The 17,899-nt window shown below is 42.2% G+C and overlaps 1 protein-coding gene across 1 annotated transcript; it reads right to left on the bottom strand.

Annotated features, from left to right (window-relative positions):
- Positions 1 to 1,643: 1,643 nt before the first annotated feature.
- Positions 1,644 to 5,432, bottom strand: LOC138666703 (keratin, type I cytoskeletal 14-like). Its single transcript, XM_069754889.1, has 7 exons — positions 5,230 to 5,432; positions 4,948 to 5,182; positions 4,707 to 4,789; positions 3,706 to 3,862; positions 3,455 to 3,616; positions 1,986 to 2,111; positions 1,644 to 1,886 (listed from the first exon to the last, which is right to left on the bottom strand). The coding sequence occupies exons 1-7, from the start codon at positions 5,430 to 5,432 to the stop codon at positions 1,644 to 1,646; spliced, it is 1,209 nt and encodes a 402-aa protein (XP_069610990.1).
- Positions 5,433 to 17,899: the final 12,467 nt, after the last annotated feature.

The following is a 17,899-nucleotide window of genomic DNA, read 5'->3' as shown; positions in this document are numbered from 1 at the left end:
GTTGCCAGAGGAATGATGTCCTCCACTGTGGTGTTTTACGTAATGGTAGCTCCCAGAGTGGTGACCTGAAAAGTGATATGTAATGTTTATTGAATATTCTAATCAATACAGATACCATAGACCTAAAATACTGAATACCAATTAAACTAAGTTAGGTTGTCTCACACACATGGCACAAAGCGTCCATATACTCCCATATTCAAAGAGTTGTCAGAATAATTAACAAAAAAAAACACTGCCACACATGTCCTCAAATTGTGTTATTTGTTACAACTCAGGTCGATGTACTTTACAGAGCTGTGCTGCTATACTGGACATATCACATGAAAAGGAAGATAGCAAATGGGTAAATTTAATCCTGTACAACTCTATATGTTGCTTGCCACTGTATTCTTTCCTAGAAGCAATGCTTTTTGGTTAGCGTACCTCCATGATATGACATCTGATCCAACATCCAGAGATGAGTCCATGAGAAAACCACTAAGTACCTCTATAAAATTGGAAGCTCATGGGCCCAAAGATTTCTGTTGTATGGATATGTCATGTGGCCAAGTATAAAAGCTCTTAGGCTGGTATTACCTAAATATTAACTACCATATGTCCAACCAATTGTTTCATCTCTGAACTAAACTCAACTGATGACAAGCTCGGAAAGTCTGCTGACCATATACAAGTAAACAATGCTGCATGCATTTTTTTTTTAATCTGTCTCTAGTACCAGTTCAGCAAAATATCTAATGCACAGGATGTTTGGAAATTTGGAAGCCATCCTATGGAAGGAAAAAAACTTCCGGGGTTTCCATACAACATTGTAGGAGAAAAACGATTGGTCAAATATATGGAAACAAGGCGCTCAACCAAATTTTCTTTATAGCGACTCATAAGCATAAGCATTGTGTTTTATAGCTGTGCTTTTGGCATACCATTACATCACCACAAGATTCCTAGACTATTGGAGGCGTTATATTATCCAATCATGTCTGTTGTAGCTTGGAGCAACCTGTTTACCGTCTGTGCAGTGATACCACTTTTCACGTCATGTGTCCATTTCAATGTTAGTGTTGACTATCAGTGTACTGTATTCTTATTTTATGAGTAGCATGTTTTGAAGAGACAAAACTTGGTATTATCCATATATTAGTGTAAAAGTTCATTCATTCATGTAGTCATGACTTACCATGATTCCCATGTGACATGCCAGTCATGCCATGCTCGGAAATACTGCAAAATAGATGACATCTTAAATTAAGTTTATACATTTTGCATGCATGACTTATAATAATGACTGATTACTATGTATGAATATGGAATTTAAACGATTGACTGGCTAATATTCTAATCCTACATTATACAATAAAATGGTGTAGGATGAGGCAGTCCTTCATACTATTCTGGAAGAACTATCCTACCTTTTTAAAACATTATGGGAGACATTGCTAACCAGCGCTAATAATGAAGGGTGATCACAGTTCCAAGAGATTCCAACTGGAAATGTCCTGTTATTTTTTGGTAACAATACAATATTTTGATAGTGAAGTTATTTATAGGGGAAAGATGTTTGATGGACTGTCCCTATGACCTCATGTAGACATTGTAATAGGTGAACTCCTTGTTCAGAAAAACAAGATTTACTGTAACTATTATTATACTTCTCTCTGAACGTACTCAATATCATGGCCATCAAGCAAGCGTTTGTATGTTGCAATCTCCATCTCCAAGTGAGTCTTCTGGTCCATGAGAACCTTATACTCATAGTTCTGACGTTCTAGATTAGATCGGATTGTGGCAAGTTCAGATTCCATGTTATTGATCAAGCACTGTAATTCTGCAAGCTTTGATCCAAATGTAGCTTCAGTTTCGGCTAATGTTTCTTCCAATGCTGATATCTGAAATTTAGTAATGTGTAATGTGATCATCTACTTGCTGCTTCTTGCATAGTTATTAACTACTACCAATCATTAAAGATTGCAGATAAAACATCATACCAAACTCAGTTCACTTTGCAGCTCAATTTCAAGGGCCTGCACACAACGCTTCATTTCAATAAGCTCAGTTCCAACGGACTGGAGTTCTTGGGAGCTTGAAGCCACCTCACGACTGAGTTCACCACTCTAGAACAAAAAGATAATATTATAAAATACTTCACTATGGCATATGCATTAAATTGCAATGCACCTGTTGGATAGCCAATATAAGTATATAAGGCCATATAGCCTTTAAATCGCGACATAAAAAGTTAACAACTGGACAACAACTTCTGAATAACTTGACAACTCCAGTCATCCCAGTACTGAGGTACTTGTATTTAGTTTGACTTCTCTTATACTCCTGCAATAAGCTAATATGATTTAATATCATGAAGCCACTCACTTCTCTTACAGTAGTCCCTTTGCTAAAAATGTAATACTACATGGTGCTAAGTAGTACATGATCAAGCTAAGATCATCTGTATTGGAGCTGCGAACCTAAAAATGGTCTAGGAGCTGAGACACAATATAGAGTACAGTGACAGCTAGCACTAGCATAGGACTGAATGAGGGAGCCACAGTAGACTCAATGAGGATGATGACAGACCTTTGGGGCAAGTGTGTGAGAAGTCATGCAGAATCATGGGTTGAGATTGCCAGGACCTGCCATGTAGTTAGAGACACAAGGAAGCTGAGGTGGTACCAAGAGATATCACTATATATTGCTATATTCGTGGCCTGGAGCTTAGACAAAGGGACATTTTGGAAGTTATATGGACATCTATAACAACAGAAACAGGGAGGAGCCTCTCTGCAACATGGCTCTATTGAGTTTCATGCTGTGAACCAAGTATTAGATTATTAGAAAGATGGTCTCATGGTGTGACATCTGACGGGTCAAAAAAGGTTACTAACAAAGGTGCAAATGTAGTGGGTGCAGAGGTTGCAGTTAACCCTAGGCCCTGGCAACAAGGGTGACCCAAAAGTTACCTTTAACCAATATGAGAAGACCAATACTATTTAAGACCCATGATAGTTGAGGGTCTTATTGGAGATTATGCACTGGGAACTATTGTCCACTAGCTTCTAGTGTATGAGAGCAAAACCACTGTGTTATAAAGGTCAACATGGGGACTGAAAGAAACTGTGAACTTTAAAAGCAAGGTATGCCATAAAGTCACTACTGCAACTGAGACCATGCTACGAATAATACATATTTCACGCATCATTTAAAATGACTGTAACTCTCCAATGAAATGAACTATTAATTGTTTTTAACCTCATGTGGCTAAACCAGCTTTGAGTTACTGAATGATTAAAAAGTCATTTTATCTTGGTTTCTTCATTCCATCAACAAAGCATCCTGCATCAAATTCAGTTAATCATCTCTACCTTTTCTCAACGCATGCCTTACATTGGAATATGAGCATAACTGGACTGAAAACTATCTCATAGTCTATATCCAGCAATATTATCAGCTTGTTTACCATTTCTCGGAACATGTTTTCTGCTTCGTTAAGATTTCTTTCCATGAGGTTTTCGTATTCTTCACGAATTTCGGACAAAGCATCATTTAGGTCAATAGAGGGAGCAGCATTCATTTCCACACTGATTCTGGCGCCTAACTGGGAGAGAAGAGATTCTATCTCCTATAATGAAGAAAGAGTCAGATATTATAATATTATACTGAAGTAAAACTTTTGAGATTTTTTTCTCACATTACAAAAGGATTTTTTACCTCTTCACTGTTCATCTTAAGACCGTTCTTTTCTTCCTGAAGTCTTTGGACAAGCATCTCAAGCTCACTGTTCTCCCCATTTAATCCTTCCAAAACTCTCCTCAGATTATTTACATCCATCTCGACATTGTTACTTTGACCAAGTTCTACTTCATACCTTTGTGGAATAAATGTAGATGATTAACCCAATTTTACTTTTGTGTGCTGGCTAGAATATTGCTACTTATTTTTCTAGACAGAATAGTAAGTACAGTGCTGGTATTGGTGTTGAGTAGTGGAAGGGGCTTCAATGAGTAGTCAGCTGTGTCCAGACAAAAGGAAAAGCATGCTGAAGCTAAATCTTTCTCCGGGGTGGAAAAATATACAACAATATGCCCTTTTTGAACTTGTATTAAGGGCTTCATATAGACAAGGGATTAATTAGGATTGGAGAACGAACTTGGAAGACCTTTTATATTAACAGGGTCATGTAATGTGTGTCCAACTATGCCAGACTTAAATATGTGACAACTGTTGACAAATTTTGAAGACTGGAATACCAATATTGGATAATTCTAGGCAGTAAGGGCACCTAATTACTTTGCCTTTTATCCTCACCATGTTCCAAGCATGCAATTTATCTACAATGTTGTCAACAGTATGTTATGATAAGAGATGAGCGAATATTGTCGGCACCCTCCTTATTCGGCAAGTAATAGTGCATACCGAAGAAGCTGCATCGGAAACCCGGATACCTGGAGCACTCCCGATTATCAGCTGTTCAGCGCGCAGATGCATGTGTCGTGGCTGTGTGACAGTCACAACACAGGCTCTCCATGCATACGTTGTGCCAATCACACAAACAGCTGATCATTGGCAGTACTCCAGTTATCGGGGTTCCCGATGCAGTTTCTTCGGTAAGCGCTATAGCTTGCCAAATAAGGAGGTATACAACGATGTTTGCTCATCTATAGATATGATGACTATGTGAACTGCATCAAAAGTATTGAATGTGCCCTTACTTGCTCCTATAGTCAGCAGCAGCCAGCCTGGCATTGTCAATCTGAAGCATGGCATTTGCATTTCCCATGGCAGCATCCATAATCTAAACAAGACATTTAAAAAATGTTAAAATTTGCCTTGCTGCTGTATTGACAGTTAAGTACAATAAGTAGCTTCAAATACATGCAAAAAGTCAATCAATCATTTATCTATATTTGATTGAGGTTTTATGGAGTATTTTACAAGCAAAACTTTTCTTACCTGGTCCTGGAGTTCATCAATGATTCTGTAGTATTGAGTACCATCAGGAGGTGTTTTGGGGGGATTATTTTCATACCATTCACAAATTTTTCTTTCCAGTTGAGCATTTTCCATCTCCAGTGAACGAACCTCACTGAGATAGGATGATAGACGCTCATTCAAAAGTTGCATGATTTCCTTCTCATTTACATCAAAAAGACCATCAGCCTTGCGACTACTGTGATGTCCAAAGCTTCTAGAATGATTATCATGGCCATGGCTAAAATATTTGGAAAATGACACTTCTTTTTTGTGGTGGCCACCATGGTGAGATTTCTGAGAACTTCCATGGTGAGACTTGTGGTGATTTCCATGATGAGACACATGAGAGCTTCCATGATGGGACATATTATGGCTATTGTGATGGCCTCCATGTTGAGACATATGATGTCCTCCTTGATGAGAAACATGATGGCCTCCATGATGAGTTGTGTGATGACCTCCATGATGGGACATGTCATGGCCTCCAAGATGAGACATATGATGTCCTCCATGATGATCCATGTGATGGCCTCCATGATGAGCCATATGATGGCCTACATGATGAGAGATGGAATGGCCTCCATGATGAGCCGCATGATGGCCTCCATGATGACCCATGTGATGGCCTCCATGATGAGCCGTTTGATGGCCTCCATGATGAGCCATGTGATGGCCTCCATGATGAGCCATGTGATGGCCCCCATGATGAGACATATGATGGCCTCCATGATGAGACATATGATGGCCTCCATGATGAGTTGTGTGATGACTTGCACCACTGGTCATATGGGAATTCCCATAATGGGACATGTGAAATCCTTTATGATGAGACTTATTATTGCTTCCATGATGAGACATGTAGAAACCTCCATGATGGGACTTATGACTCTCTTCATGATGAGGCTTACAATGACCTCCATGATGAGACATGTGGGATCCTTCATGATGGGACATGTGAGAAAACCCATGATGAGACTTCTTATGACTTCCATGATGAGACGTATGTGATCCTCCATGATGGGAAGCTGCATGATTTGAAATCTTTGGGTGATGGATTTCAACAAAAAAGCTAGCCTGATGGGATCCAGCTGAAGAATGACAGTGCTTCATGCTGTGGCTCATGTTGACTCCAGTGCTGGATCCTCTCTGTAATACAAATATTACTTCAACCTGGATAAAACGTGGAACTGAATGGTTTGCTCTCAATGTTCCTCCTTTTATAAAACCTTAAGTGGGTGGTATGTCTAAACTAATAATCTTTATATGCATTTTATATGCATTATTTTACATAGCATTACATTAATCTGTTTACTATTCAATTAAAATTGTTTTGTCTAACATGTTAATGTAAAATGACTACAAAGAACAAAGTGTTTCTATAATTTTATGGTGTTGATGCACACCAGAAGTGGACATTCCAGTAATTTAGAAGAACATCATATTTATGTGGGCATTATAGAAACAAATAAAAACGCCATTAGAGCCCACAGTTGTAACTATGAGTAAGCAATGTAGGAGTCTAAACAATCTTGAGGATGATAGACTTTATGGCTCAGTAACCTACTGGCTGCTAAAACCTGGTACTAGACAGTTTCTGGACATAAACTACTGTACCTCCATTCATAAATGATTATCCCAATATTTATACCAATGTTTGAAATTGTGACAGGGAGTGAAAAAAAGGTTTTTATTAGGCATCAACATGTCAGGTTTCATGCCAGTTACTTTATTGGTCAGGGGCAGTTTATTACATATTTGTCAGATTACTGTGAAATCTCAAAGATTAACCCTTTACAGCAACAATCTTTTGTATAACTTCTTTTCCAGTTTTTCATCCCTGATCTCCAAATCTTTTTCATTCTTTCTACACATGAAAAACTGGTATAAAATACTTTGAAAAATTGCAAGTTTTATTTACAACACAGAGTTGTGTAAAAATGTGGTGACTTTTGGTGTTTTCACACCAGTTTCAAGCAGCTCCTCCAAATTCAGCAAAAGTGCCGTCATTTTTTAAGATAGAAATGCTAGCCCAGTATTTGAGTGGACTAGCATTTTTTGGTGAGGTTCACAGAGGTGCATGCCACTGAGAAGGTTCGCTGAATCCAATAAGTGGCCAGCAACTCCGGCGAGCTTTTCAATAAGACTGATGTAAGAAAAACTTATAGGGGTTTCCTATTTGGGGGGGGATTCGCTTACATGAAACAGATGCCTTAAAAATGGAAAGGAATTTAAACACAAAAAGGCTGATCCATTAAGACTTAATTAAGTCATTATGAGTAGTGATGAGTGAGTATACTCGTTAATCGAGATTTCCTGAGCATGCTCGGGTGGTCTCTGAGTATTTCGGCGTGCTTGGAGATTTAGTTTTCGTCGCCACAGCTGCATGATTTGAGGCAGCTAGACAGCTTGAATACATGTGAGGATTCCCTAGCAAACAGGGAATCCCCACATGTATTCAAGCTGTCTAGCAGCCGCCAATTATGCAGCTGCGTTGACATAAACTAAATCTCCGAGCACGTCGAAATGCTCGGAGACCACCTAAGCGAGTAGCGAGTATACTCGCTCATCACAATTATGAGCACCAGTCCTAATGAAGAGGGGGGAGTGCGATGTGCATAAATCAGTAAGAGGGGCATGCCATTTAATGAATTAGGTGAATGTTTTAATTTGTGTGCGATGCTGCCATAAAGGTACTGTAATCATAGACTGTAGTGCATTTCTGAAGTAAGTCAAGCTAGTAAGGTGTCATAACTCTTCATAAATTTGACAGGCAGGCAGGCAGGCAGGCAAAGCCATACTCTATCCCGACCATGTTATCCACATATAAGTGTAGGTGGCCCAGACTGGTATATAAATGCCAAATGTTGCAGTATTTTTGCACAACTTCAGAGTTATCCAAAAATATTGTGACTTTATAAGGTGTTTTATGCCAAAATTCTGGCATAAACACCTTATTGAATCAGGCCTTATGGATATTAGAAAGTTGTCTATTTTATAATTTACATTGTGGTTAGGCATTGTTTATAAAATAGCTGAAAACCCTTTTATGGTATGTGCTTGTAAGGGGGTGGGGAGTCGAAGGTGCAGTTCATCTGAGTTTTTTGAACATTGTTTAGGGCCGCACATTTGCCATTGTGACCAAAAACAAGAGTGAACTGGGCCGTTACTTCCAGCATAGACACATGGTGCAGAGTGTGGGCCGGGGCCATGCAACGGAAGGGACCAAAGCCAGTCAGAGTGAAGAGTATACCTAGAGTATTAAGTAACTTGCTATTGAAGACTAGCCGCTAGAGATGGGCGGACACCTGGATGTTCGAGTCCAGCAGGTTCGGCCGAACAGTTACAAAACTTTTGGGTTCGGGTAACAGAACAGTACCCGGACCTGAACCCGAACCCAAACCCCATTCACTTGAATGGGGAACCCGAACAACCAGTGCATGCCATGCTGTCATGTGCATGACAACAAGGCAAACACCTCTTCTGACCGTTGGTGAAATCATCCCCGCCAGTCAAAAGACAGCGTGAGCGCTCAGCTGTGATTGGAGGTATAAAGTTCACCTCCGGTCGTTGTTGTTGGTTGATAGGACTACAGCTCCCATCAGTCGACACCTGCTGCCGCTAATAGCAGTGAGAGCAGGAGCTCCTGATGAGAGTATTCATCAGCCGGCTCATGTGCTGTAAATAAATAATAATAAAAAAAATGGTGTGGGTTTCCCGTATTTTTGATAACAAGCCAGGCAAGACTCACAGCTGGAGGCTGGAACCCTCAGCTGTCAGCTTTAAAAAGGCTGGCTACACCGTAATAAATAATTTAAAAAAATTGTGTGGGGTCCCCCTATTTTTGACAACCAGCCTTGCAAAAGCAGACAGCTGGGGGCAGATATTATCAGGCTGGTAAAGGGCAATGGATATTGACACCTCAGCCTAAAAATTGCAGCTGGCAACCACTCCGAAAAGGAGCATCTATTAGAACGATGGAAGAGGAGCAGGACATTGTTGTTTTATATTTTCTTACAGGAGACGAGGGAAATGGTGGAATATTCATTAGGTGAATATAACTGTGTTTGTTATATAGTAAAAAAGTAATAGTGTGTTTTGTTTTATTTCTAATAAAGGACTTTATTCTGGCTATGACTTTATTTACCAAATAACTATAGGATTAATAATGGATAAGTGTCTTATAGATACACACTTAAAGAAACCATAAGAAGGGCAACACAATAATAAAAAGTATAATAACAGAAATTGTGAGTAGAAATTTGACCATTGCACAATGTACAAAGGTTTCCGAAAAATTATCCCAAAGGGGCAGTATTATACATGCTGAAAGAGACCGTGATGGGAACTTCACAATATATTTTGCAGTTAATACAATAGGTAGAGATAGAGAGTTCAAGTTTCTCCATTGCACAATGTGCAAAGGTTTCAAAAAGTACAAAACAATACCCATGAGGGGTATACATAGATGAACACTAAATACTTGTTGCAGAAGCAGGAGGAGGAGGAGGAGTTGATTTCCTAAACAAAATGGTTTTGAATGATAAGGGATGGATGTTAAGACAACTTCCAGAAAAAAACAATTGGCCTGCATTCACATAATGTTGCTGTCATCCGTAGGGCTTACAAACTCAGAGAAAATCCAGCATTTGTTCAATTTTAGAAATATCAGCCTGTCTGCATTTTCCATCGACAGCCATGCGAGCCTTATCCCTTATGATTGCATTAGTTGAACTAAAAACCCGCTCAGACAACACACCCGCATACGGGCATGGCAGCTCCTCCAAGATAAACAAGGAGAGGTCAGGCCAAGTGTGCAGCTTGCACATCCAATAGTTAAAGGTCACTGAAAAATCAGAAAGGATGCTGGTACAGTCACATAAGTAGTCCTTCACCATCTTGGTCAACTTCTCCCTCCTTATCATAGTTCCTTGCCGATGGGAAGGTCTCAAGAAAATGGCCCAGTTGGTGAACATTCCCCCCCCCTTTGAGTTGCACCTGGAGTTTGTGGTTCTCCCCTGTAATATTTATGGGCAAAAAGAGCCAGTGCCTCTGCCACCAGTGTTGTCTGAGGGTAAACTTTTGATCAAGTCTTCCACTACGGCCCTCTGACATGCATGCAATGAAAATGGCACATTTGCCTTCGACATTAGAGAAGCAAATATCTCATTGTACCATTGATCAAGAAACCATTTGTAGAAAATAGACAAATATCCAGAGTGTTGAATAAAATTCAGAAGTCTTTATTGAAGAATTAAAAATTTGCACCAGTGTACATGGGCAGAAAAAATGTGCACATCTTGCTCATGCATTTTCAGAATTTAATCCTTATTCATTACATACTAGTTTAACACTGAATAGCTTTTTATGTAATATCCTGTGCAGTCAAGTGGTATAGAAACACCAATAATAATCTTTAATAATAATCTTTATATAGCGCTAACATATTACAGTTTGCATACATTATCATCGCTGTCCCCGACGGGCTCACAATCTAAATTCCCTATCTGTATGTCTTTTGAATGTGGGAGGAAACCGGAATACCTGGAGGAAACCCACGCAAACACAGAGAGAACATGCAAACTTTTTGCAGATCTTGTCCTTGGTGGCGTTTGAACCCAGGACTCCAGTGCTGCAAGGCTGCAGTGCTAACCACTGAGCCACCATGCTGCACCAATCACATGTCATCAAGATCTTACTAACACAAGTTAAATTTTGAAGATACGTATAATATATGTATAATTATACATATCTTAAAAATTTGATTTGAAGATAAAAAGCTATTCAGTGGTAAAATAATATGCAATGAATGAGGATTAAATTCCCAAACGCGTATGCTAGATATCCACATTTTTTCTGCCCATGTACACTGGTGTGACTTTTTAATTCTTCAATAAAGACTTCTAATTTTTATTCAACACCTTGGATATTTTTCTATTTTCTACAAACGGTTTCCTAACTGCAACACTGCAGGTTTCCTTGCGTTGTATCCATTGAGAGGGTGACCTGATATTTTTCTGTCTTTTCAGTGGGTCAAGAAAGGTGCACAGCCAGTATTTCATGGTGGACAAAATGTATTTCACGTGAGGATCTTGAGAATGGCATCTGGACATGAACTCTGCCGTGTGTGGCAGACTACAAAGAGTCAAACGTTCAGTGTCCTCACCAGGAACAACTCTAACAATCCTCACCGCCTCATGACACACACCCTCCTCCTCTTCAGGCCATCCATTCTGGACAGACATGGAGCTGGGATTGGGAGTCCCCTCTGTAGCACTGAGCAAAAAATCCTGTTCCTCCTCATCCTCCTCCTTTTCTTCCTCATCATCACCCAGTGTGGCCTGAGAATTCTGTGGAAGGCTCAGCTGTGTGGTAACAGCCACTGTACAATCTTGCTCCATAGCCACCTTTTCGGCATTCAAAGCTTTCAGATTCTACAGTGAACATTTTAATAGACAGAGCAGTGGGATGGCTATAATAGCGTCATCAGCATCATAATAATAGCGTCATCAGCGCTCACCATGTTGGTACAGTACTCAAAGTTTTGAAGAACCTCTCATAGGTTAGCGATCAACACCCACTCGGCGTTGGGGCTGAGCGTTACTGCGATGGGCATTGAGAACTTGGAATTCAGAAACTGCCCTCTGCGGCTCACTAATCCTTTCCAACATATGGAAGGTCGAATTCAGCGTGTGGGTAGGTCACAAATCAGTTGTTGACGAGGCAAATTAAAGCTCTGCTGCAGCAAAGCTAGACAGGAGAAAGCATGCATGGAACGTGTACTGTTATGGACCTGGTGGTTAGGAGCACCCGGAACGACCTGATGGTTAAACTCACACAGGACAAGCTCTGGGAAGTGGGAGCTCTGCTGACCGCAACCCCTAATCCTATTACACAACTAGAAATAGCCGTGGAGCGTACCTAACACTGCCTAGATGCCTCTTCACAGCCTAAGAGCTAACTAGCCCTAGAGATAGAAAATAAAGCCTACCTTGCCTCAGAGAAATTCCCCAAAGGAAAAGGCAGCCCCCCACATATATTGACTGTGAGTTAAGATGAAAGTCACAAACACAGAAATGAAACAGGTTTCAGCAAAGGGAAGCCAGACTTACTAAACAGACAGAGGATAGGAAAGGTATCTTTGCGGTCAGCACAAAAAACTACAAAAAAACCACGCAGAGTGTGCAAAAAGACCTCCGCACCGACTCACGGTGCGGAGGTGCCACTCTGCATCCCAGAGCTTCCAGCTAGCAAGGCAAAATCATGATAGCTAGCTGGACAAGGAAACAATGAACAAATAATTAACTAGCAGGGACTTAGCTTCTGCTGGAGTAGACAGGTCACCAGAAAGATCCAAGAGCGAACTGAACCAGTACAAGAACAATGACAGCTGGCATGGAGTAACGATCTAAGTGGAGTTAAATAGAGCAGCCAGCCAAAGAATAAACTATGTCACCTGTGGAAGGAACCTCAGAAGCAGCAGCTCCACTCACAGCCACCAGAGGGAGTCCATGGACAGAACTCGCCGAAATACCATTCATGACCACAGGAGGGAGTTAGATAACAGAATTCACAACAGTACCCCCCCCCCTTGAGGAGGGGTCACCGAATCCTCACCAGAGCCCCCAGGCCGATCAGGACAAGCCAAATGAAATGCACGAACCAAATCGGCAGCATGAACATCAGAGGCAAAAACCCAGGAATTATCTTCCTGACCATAACCCTTCCACTTGACCAGGTACTCAAGTTTCCGTCTCGAAATACGAGAATCCAAAATCTTCTCCATCACATACTCCAACTCCCCTTCGACCAACACCGGGGCATGAGGATCAACGGAGGGAACCATAGGCGCCACGTATCTCCGCAATAACAGCCTATGGAACACATTATGGATGGCAAAAGAGGCTGGAAGGGTCAAACAAAATGACACAGGATTGAGAACTTCAGAAATCTTATACGGACCAATGAAACGAGGCTTAAACTTAGGAGAGGAAACCTTCATAGGAACATAACGAGACGACAACCAAACCAAATCCCCAACATGAAGTCGGGGACCAACACAGCGCCGGCGGTTAGCGAAACGTTGAGCCTTCTCCTGGGACAATGTCAAATTGTCCACCACATGAGTCCAAATCTGCTGCAACCTGTCCACCATAGTATCCACACCAGGACAGTCCGAAGGCTCAACCTGCCCTGAAGAGAAGCGAGGATGGAAACCAGAATTACAGAAAAAAGGCGAAACCAAAGTAGCCGAGCTGGCCCGATTATTAAGGGCAAACTCAGCCAAAGGCAAGAAGGACACCCAATCATCTTGATCAGCAGAAACAAAGCATCTCAGATATGTTTCCAAAGTCTGATTAGTTCGTTCTGTTTGGCCATTTGTCTGAGGATGGAAAGCCGAAGAAAAAGACAAATCAATGCCCATCTTAGCACAAAAGGACCGCCAAAACCTCGAAACAAACTGGGAACCTCTGTCCGAGACGATGTTCTCCGGAATGCCATGCAAACGAACCACATGCTGGAAAAACAATGGCACCAAATCAGAGGAAGAAGGCAATTTAGACAAGGGTACCAAATGGACCATCTTAGAGAAGCGATCACAAACCACCCAAATGACTGACATCCTTTGAGAGACAGGGAGATCTGAAATAAAATCCATGGAAATATGCGTCCAAGGCCTCTTCGTGACCGGCAAGGGCAAAAGCAACCCACTGGCACGAGAACAGCAGGGCTTAGCCCGAGCACAAGTCCCACAGGACTGCACAAAAGAACGCACATCCCGTGACAAAGAAGGCCACCAAAAGGATCTAGCCACCAAATCTCTGGTACCAAAGTGTTGTGAATTCTGTGGCCAAGCTCCCTCCTGTGGTCGTGAGTGGTACTTCGGCTGGTTCTGTCTATGAGCTTCCTTTGGTGTATGAGAGTGGTACTGCGGCTTCTGAGTTTCCTTCCTCAGGTGAAGAGGTTAAATCGTTAGGTGCTGCTCTATTTAACTCCACCTGGTGCTTTGATCCTGGCCTCCAGTCAATGTTCTAGTATTGGTCTTGCTTCCTCCTGGATCGTTCCTGTGGCCTGTCTATCCTGCATAAGCTAAGTTCTGCTTGTGTTACTTTTGTTTGCTATATTTTCTGTCCAGCTTGCTATATTGGTTTTTCTTGCTTGCTGGAAGCTCTGAGACGCAGAGGGAGCACCTCCGTACCGTTAGTCGGTGCGGAGGGTCTTTTTGCCCCTCTGCATGGTTGTTTGTAGGTTTTTGTGTTGACCGCAAAGCTATCTTTCCTATCCTCGGTCTATTCAGTAAGTCGGGCCTCACTTTGCTAAATCTATTTCATCTCTGCGTTTGTATTTTCATCTTTACTCACAGTCATTATATGTGGGGGGCTGCCTTTTCCTTTGGGGAATTTCTCTGAGGCAAGATAGGCTTATTTTTCTATCTTCAGGGCTAGTTAGTTTCTCAGGCTGTGCCGAGTTGCATAGGGAGCGTTAGGCGCAATCCACGGCTTCCTCTAGTGTGGTGTGATAGGATTAGGGATTGCGGTCAGCAGAGTTCCCACGTCTCAGAGCTCGTCCTATGTTTTTGGTAATTGTCAGGTCACTTTGTGTGCTCTGAACTTCAAGGTCCATTGTGGTTCTGAATTACCTGTTCATAACAGTACTGGAGGCCAAAAGTACTAATGCTTCTCAATAGAGGGAAAAGAGAAGTTCTGAGACCATTTTTTTTTCTTTGCACTGTGTTCTGTCTTTCTTTTCCCCTTTACATCAGGGTGGTTCAGAACACAGGTGTGGACATGGACATTCAGGGTCTGTCCTCTTTGATGGATAATCTCACTATAAGTGTACAGAACATTCAAGATTTAGTGGTTCAGAATCCTATGTTAGAACCTAAAATTCCTATTCCTGAGTTATTTTCTGGAGATAGAGCTAAGTTTTTGAATTTTAAAAATAATTGTAAACTATTTCTGGCTTTGAAACCCCGCTCCTCTGGTGACCCAGTTCAACAAGTTAAGATCATTATTTCTTTATTACGTGGCGACCCTCAAGACTGGGCATTTTCCCTTGCGCCAGGAGATCCTGCATTATGTCATATTGATGCGTTTTTTCTGGCGCTCGGATTGCTGTACGACGAACCTAATTCAGTGGATCAGGCAGAGAAAAATTTGTTGGCTCTGTGTCAGGGTCAGGATGAGATAGAGATTTATTGTCAGAAGTTTAGAAAGTGGTCCGTGCTCACTCAATGGAATGAATGTGCGCTGGCAGCTATTTTCAGAAAGGGTCTCTCTGAAGCCCTTAAGGATGTCATGGTGGGATTTCCTATGCCTGCTGGTCTGAATGAGTCTATGTCTTTGGCCATTCAGATCGGTCGACGCTTGCGTGAGCGTAAATCTGTGCACCATTTGGCGGTATTATCTGAGCATAAACCTGAGCCTATGCAGTGCGATAGGACTTTGACCAGAGCTGAAAGGCAAGAACACAGACGTCAGAATGGGCTGTGTTTCTACTGTGGTGATTCCACTCATGCTATCTCCGATTGTCCTAAGCGCACTAAGCGGTTCGCTAGGTCCGCCACCATTGGTACAGTACAGTCGAAATTTCTTTTGTCCGTTACTTTGATCTGCTCTTTGTCTTCCTATTCTGTCATGGCATTTCTGGATTCAGGCGCTGCCCTGAATTTGATGGACTTGGAGTTTGCTAGGCGCTGTGGGTTTGTCTTGGAGCCCTTGCAGTGTCCTATTCCATTGAGAGGAATTGATGCTACGCCTTTGGCCAAGAATAAGCCTCAGTATTGGACCCAGCTGACCATGTGCATGGCTCCTGCGCACCAGGAGGATATTCGCTTTCTGGTGTTGCATAATCTGCATGATGTGGTCGTGTTGGGGTTGCCATGGCTACAAGTCCATAACCCAGTATTAGATTGGAAATCTATGTCTGTGTCCAGCTGGGGTTGTCAGGGGGTACATGGTGATGTTCCATTTCTGTCTATCTCATCATCCACCCCTTCTGAGGTCCCAGAGTTCTTGTCTGATTACCGGGATGTATTCGATGAGCCCAAGTCCAATGCCCTACCTCCGCATAGGGATTGTGATTGTGCTATCGATTTGATTCCTGGTAGTAAGTTTCCTAAGGGTCGACTGTTTAATTTATCTGTACCTGAGCACGCCGCTATGCGGAGTTACGTGAAGGAGTCTTTGGAGAAGGGTCATATTCGCCCGTCATCGTCGCCATTGGGAGCGGGGTTCTTTTTTGTGGCCAAGAAGGATGGTTCGCTAAGACCTTGTATTGATTACCGCCTTCTAAATAAAATTACGGTCAAATTTCAGTACCCCTTGCCGCTGCTGTCTGATTTGTTTGCTCGGATGAAGGGGGCTAGTTGGTTCACCAAGATAGATCTTCGTGGTGCGTATAATCTTGTGCGTATTAAACAGGGCGATGAATGGAAAACAGCATTTAATACGCCCGAAGGCCATTTTGAGTACTTGGTTATGCCATTCGGGCTTTCTAATGCTCCATCAGTGTTTCAGTCCTTTATGCATGACATCTTCCGAGAGTACCTGGATAAATTCCTGATTGTATACTTGGATGATATTTTGGTCTTCTCGGATGATTGGGAGTCTCATGTGAAGCAGGTCAGAATGGTGTTCCAGGTCCTGCGTGCTAATTCTTTGTTTGTGAAGGGGTCAAAGTGTCTCTTTGGTGTTCAGAAGGTTTCATTTTTGGGGTTCATTTTTTCTCCTTCTACTATCGAGATGGACCCTGTTAAAGTTCAGGCCATTTATGATTGGACTCTGCCAACATCTCTGAAGAGCCTGCAGAAGTTCCTGGGCTTTGCTAATTTTTATAGTCGCTTCATCAATAATTTTTCTAGTATTGCTAAACCATTGACTGATTTAACCAAGAAGGGTGCTGATGTGGTCAATTGGTCTTCTGCTGCTGTGGAAGCTTTTCAGGAGTTGAAGTGTCATTTTTCTTCTGCCCCTGTGTTGTGCCAACCAGATGTTTCGCTTCCGTTCCACGTCGAGGTTGATGCTTCTGAAATTGGAGCAGGGGCTGTTTTGTCGCAGAGAAGTTCTGATTGCTCGGTGATGAAACCATGCACCTTCTTTTCCAGGAAATTTTCGCCTGCTGAGCGAAATTATGATGTTGGCAATCGAGAGTTGCTAGCCATGAAGTGGGCATTCGAGGAGTGGCGTCATTGGCTTGAAGGAGCTAAGCATCGCGTGGTGGTCTTGACTGATCACAAAAACTTGACTTATCTCGAGTCTGCCAAACGGTTGAATCCTAGACAGGCTCGTTGGTCACTGTTTTTCTCCTGTTTTGACTTTGTGGTTTCGTACCTTCCGGGCTCTAAAAATGTGAAGGCTGATGCCCTGTCTAGGAGTTTTGTGCCCGATTCTCCGGGTTTGCCTGAGCCGGCGGGTATTCTCAATGAGGGGGTAATTTTGTCTGCCATCTCCCCTGATTTGCGGTGGGTGCTGCAAAAATTTCAGGCTAATAGACCTGACCGTTGCCCAGCAGAGAAACTGTTTGTCCCTGATAGGTGGACGAATAAAGTTATCTCTGAGGTTCATTGTTCGGTGTTGGCTGGTCATCCTGGAATCTTTGGTACCAGAGATTTGGTGGCTAGATCCTTTTGGTGGCCGTCTCTGTCACGGGATGTGCGTTCTTATGTGCAGTCCTGTGGGATTTGTGCTCGGGCTAAGCCCTGCTGTTCTCGTGCCAGTGGGTTGCTTTTGCCCTTGCCGGTCCCGAAGAGGCCTTGGACATATCTCTATGGATTTTATTTCGGATCTCCCCGTCTCTCAAAGAATGTCGGTCATTTGGGTGGTTTGTGATCGCTTCTCTAAGATGGTCCATTTGGTGCCCTTGTCTAAATTGCCTTCCTCCTCTGATTTGGTGCCATTGTTTTTCCAGCATGTGGTTCGTTTACATGGCATTC

The sequence above is a fragment of the Ranitomeya imitator genome, chromosome 2, assembly GCF_032444005.1.
Source record: "Ranitomeya imitator isolate aRanImi1 chromosome 2, aRanImi1.pri, whole genome shotgun sequence".
Classification (NCBI taxonomy): domain Eukaryota; kingdom Metazoa; phylum Chordata; class Amphibia; order Anura; family Dendrobatidae; genus Ranitomeya; species Ranitomeya imitator.
Note: the sequence above shows the minus strand (reverse complement) of the source record. Positions and strands in the feature narration are given on the sequence as shown.

Coding starts and splice junctions, on each gene's coding strand:
- LOC138666703 (XM_069754889.1), bottom strand. CDS start 5,432: ATGGAGGTCATCACACAACTCATCATGGAGGCCATCATGTTTCTCATC. Junction 2,112..3,454: donor AAAACATGTTCCGAGAAATG/GTAAACAAGCTG, acceptor TTTTTGTTCTAG/AGTGGTGAACTCAGTCGTGA. Junction 1,887..1,985: donor TGCAAAGTGAACTGAGTTTG/GTATGATGTTTT, acceptor ACTAAATTTCAG/ATATCAGCATTGGAAGAAAC.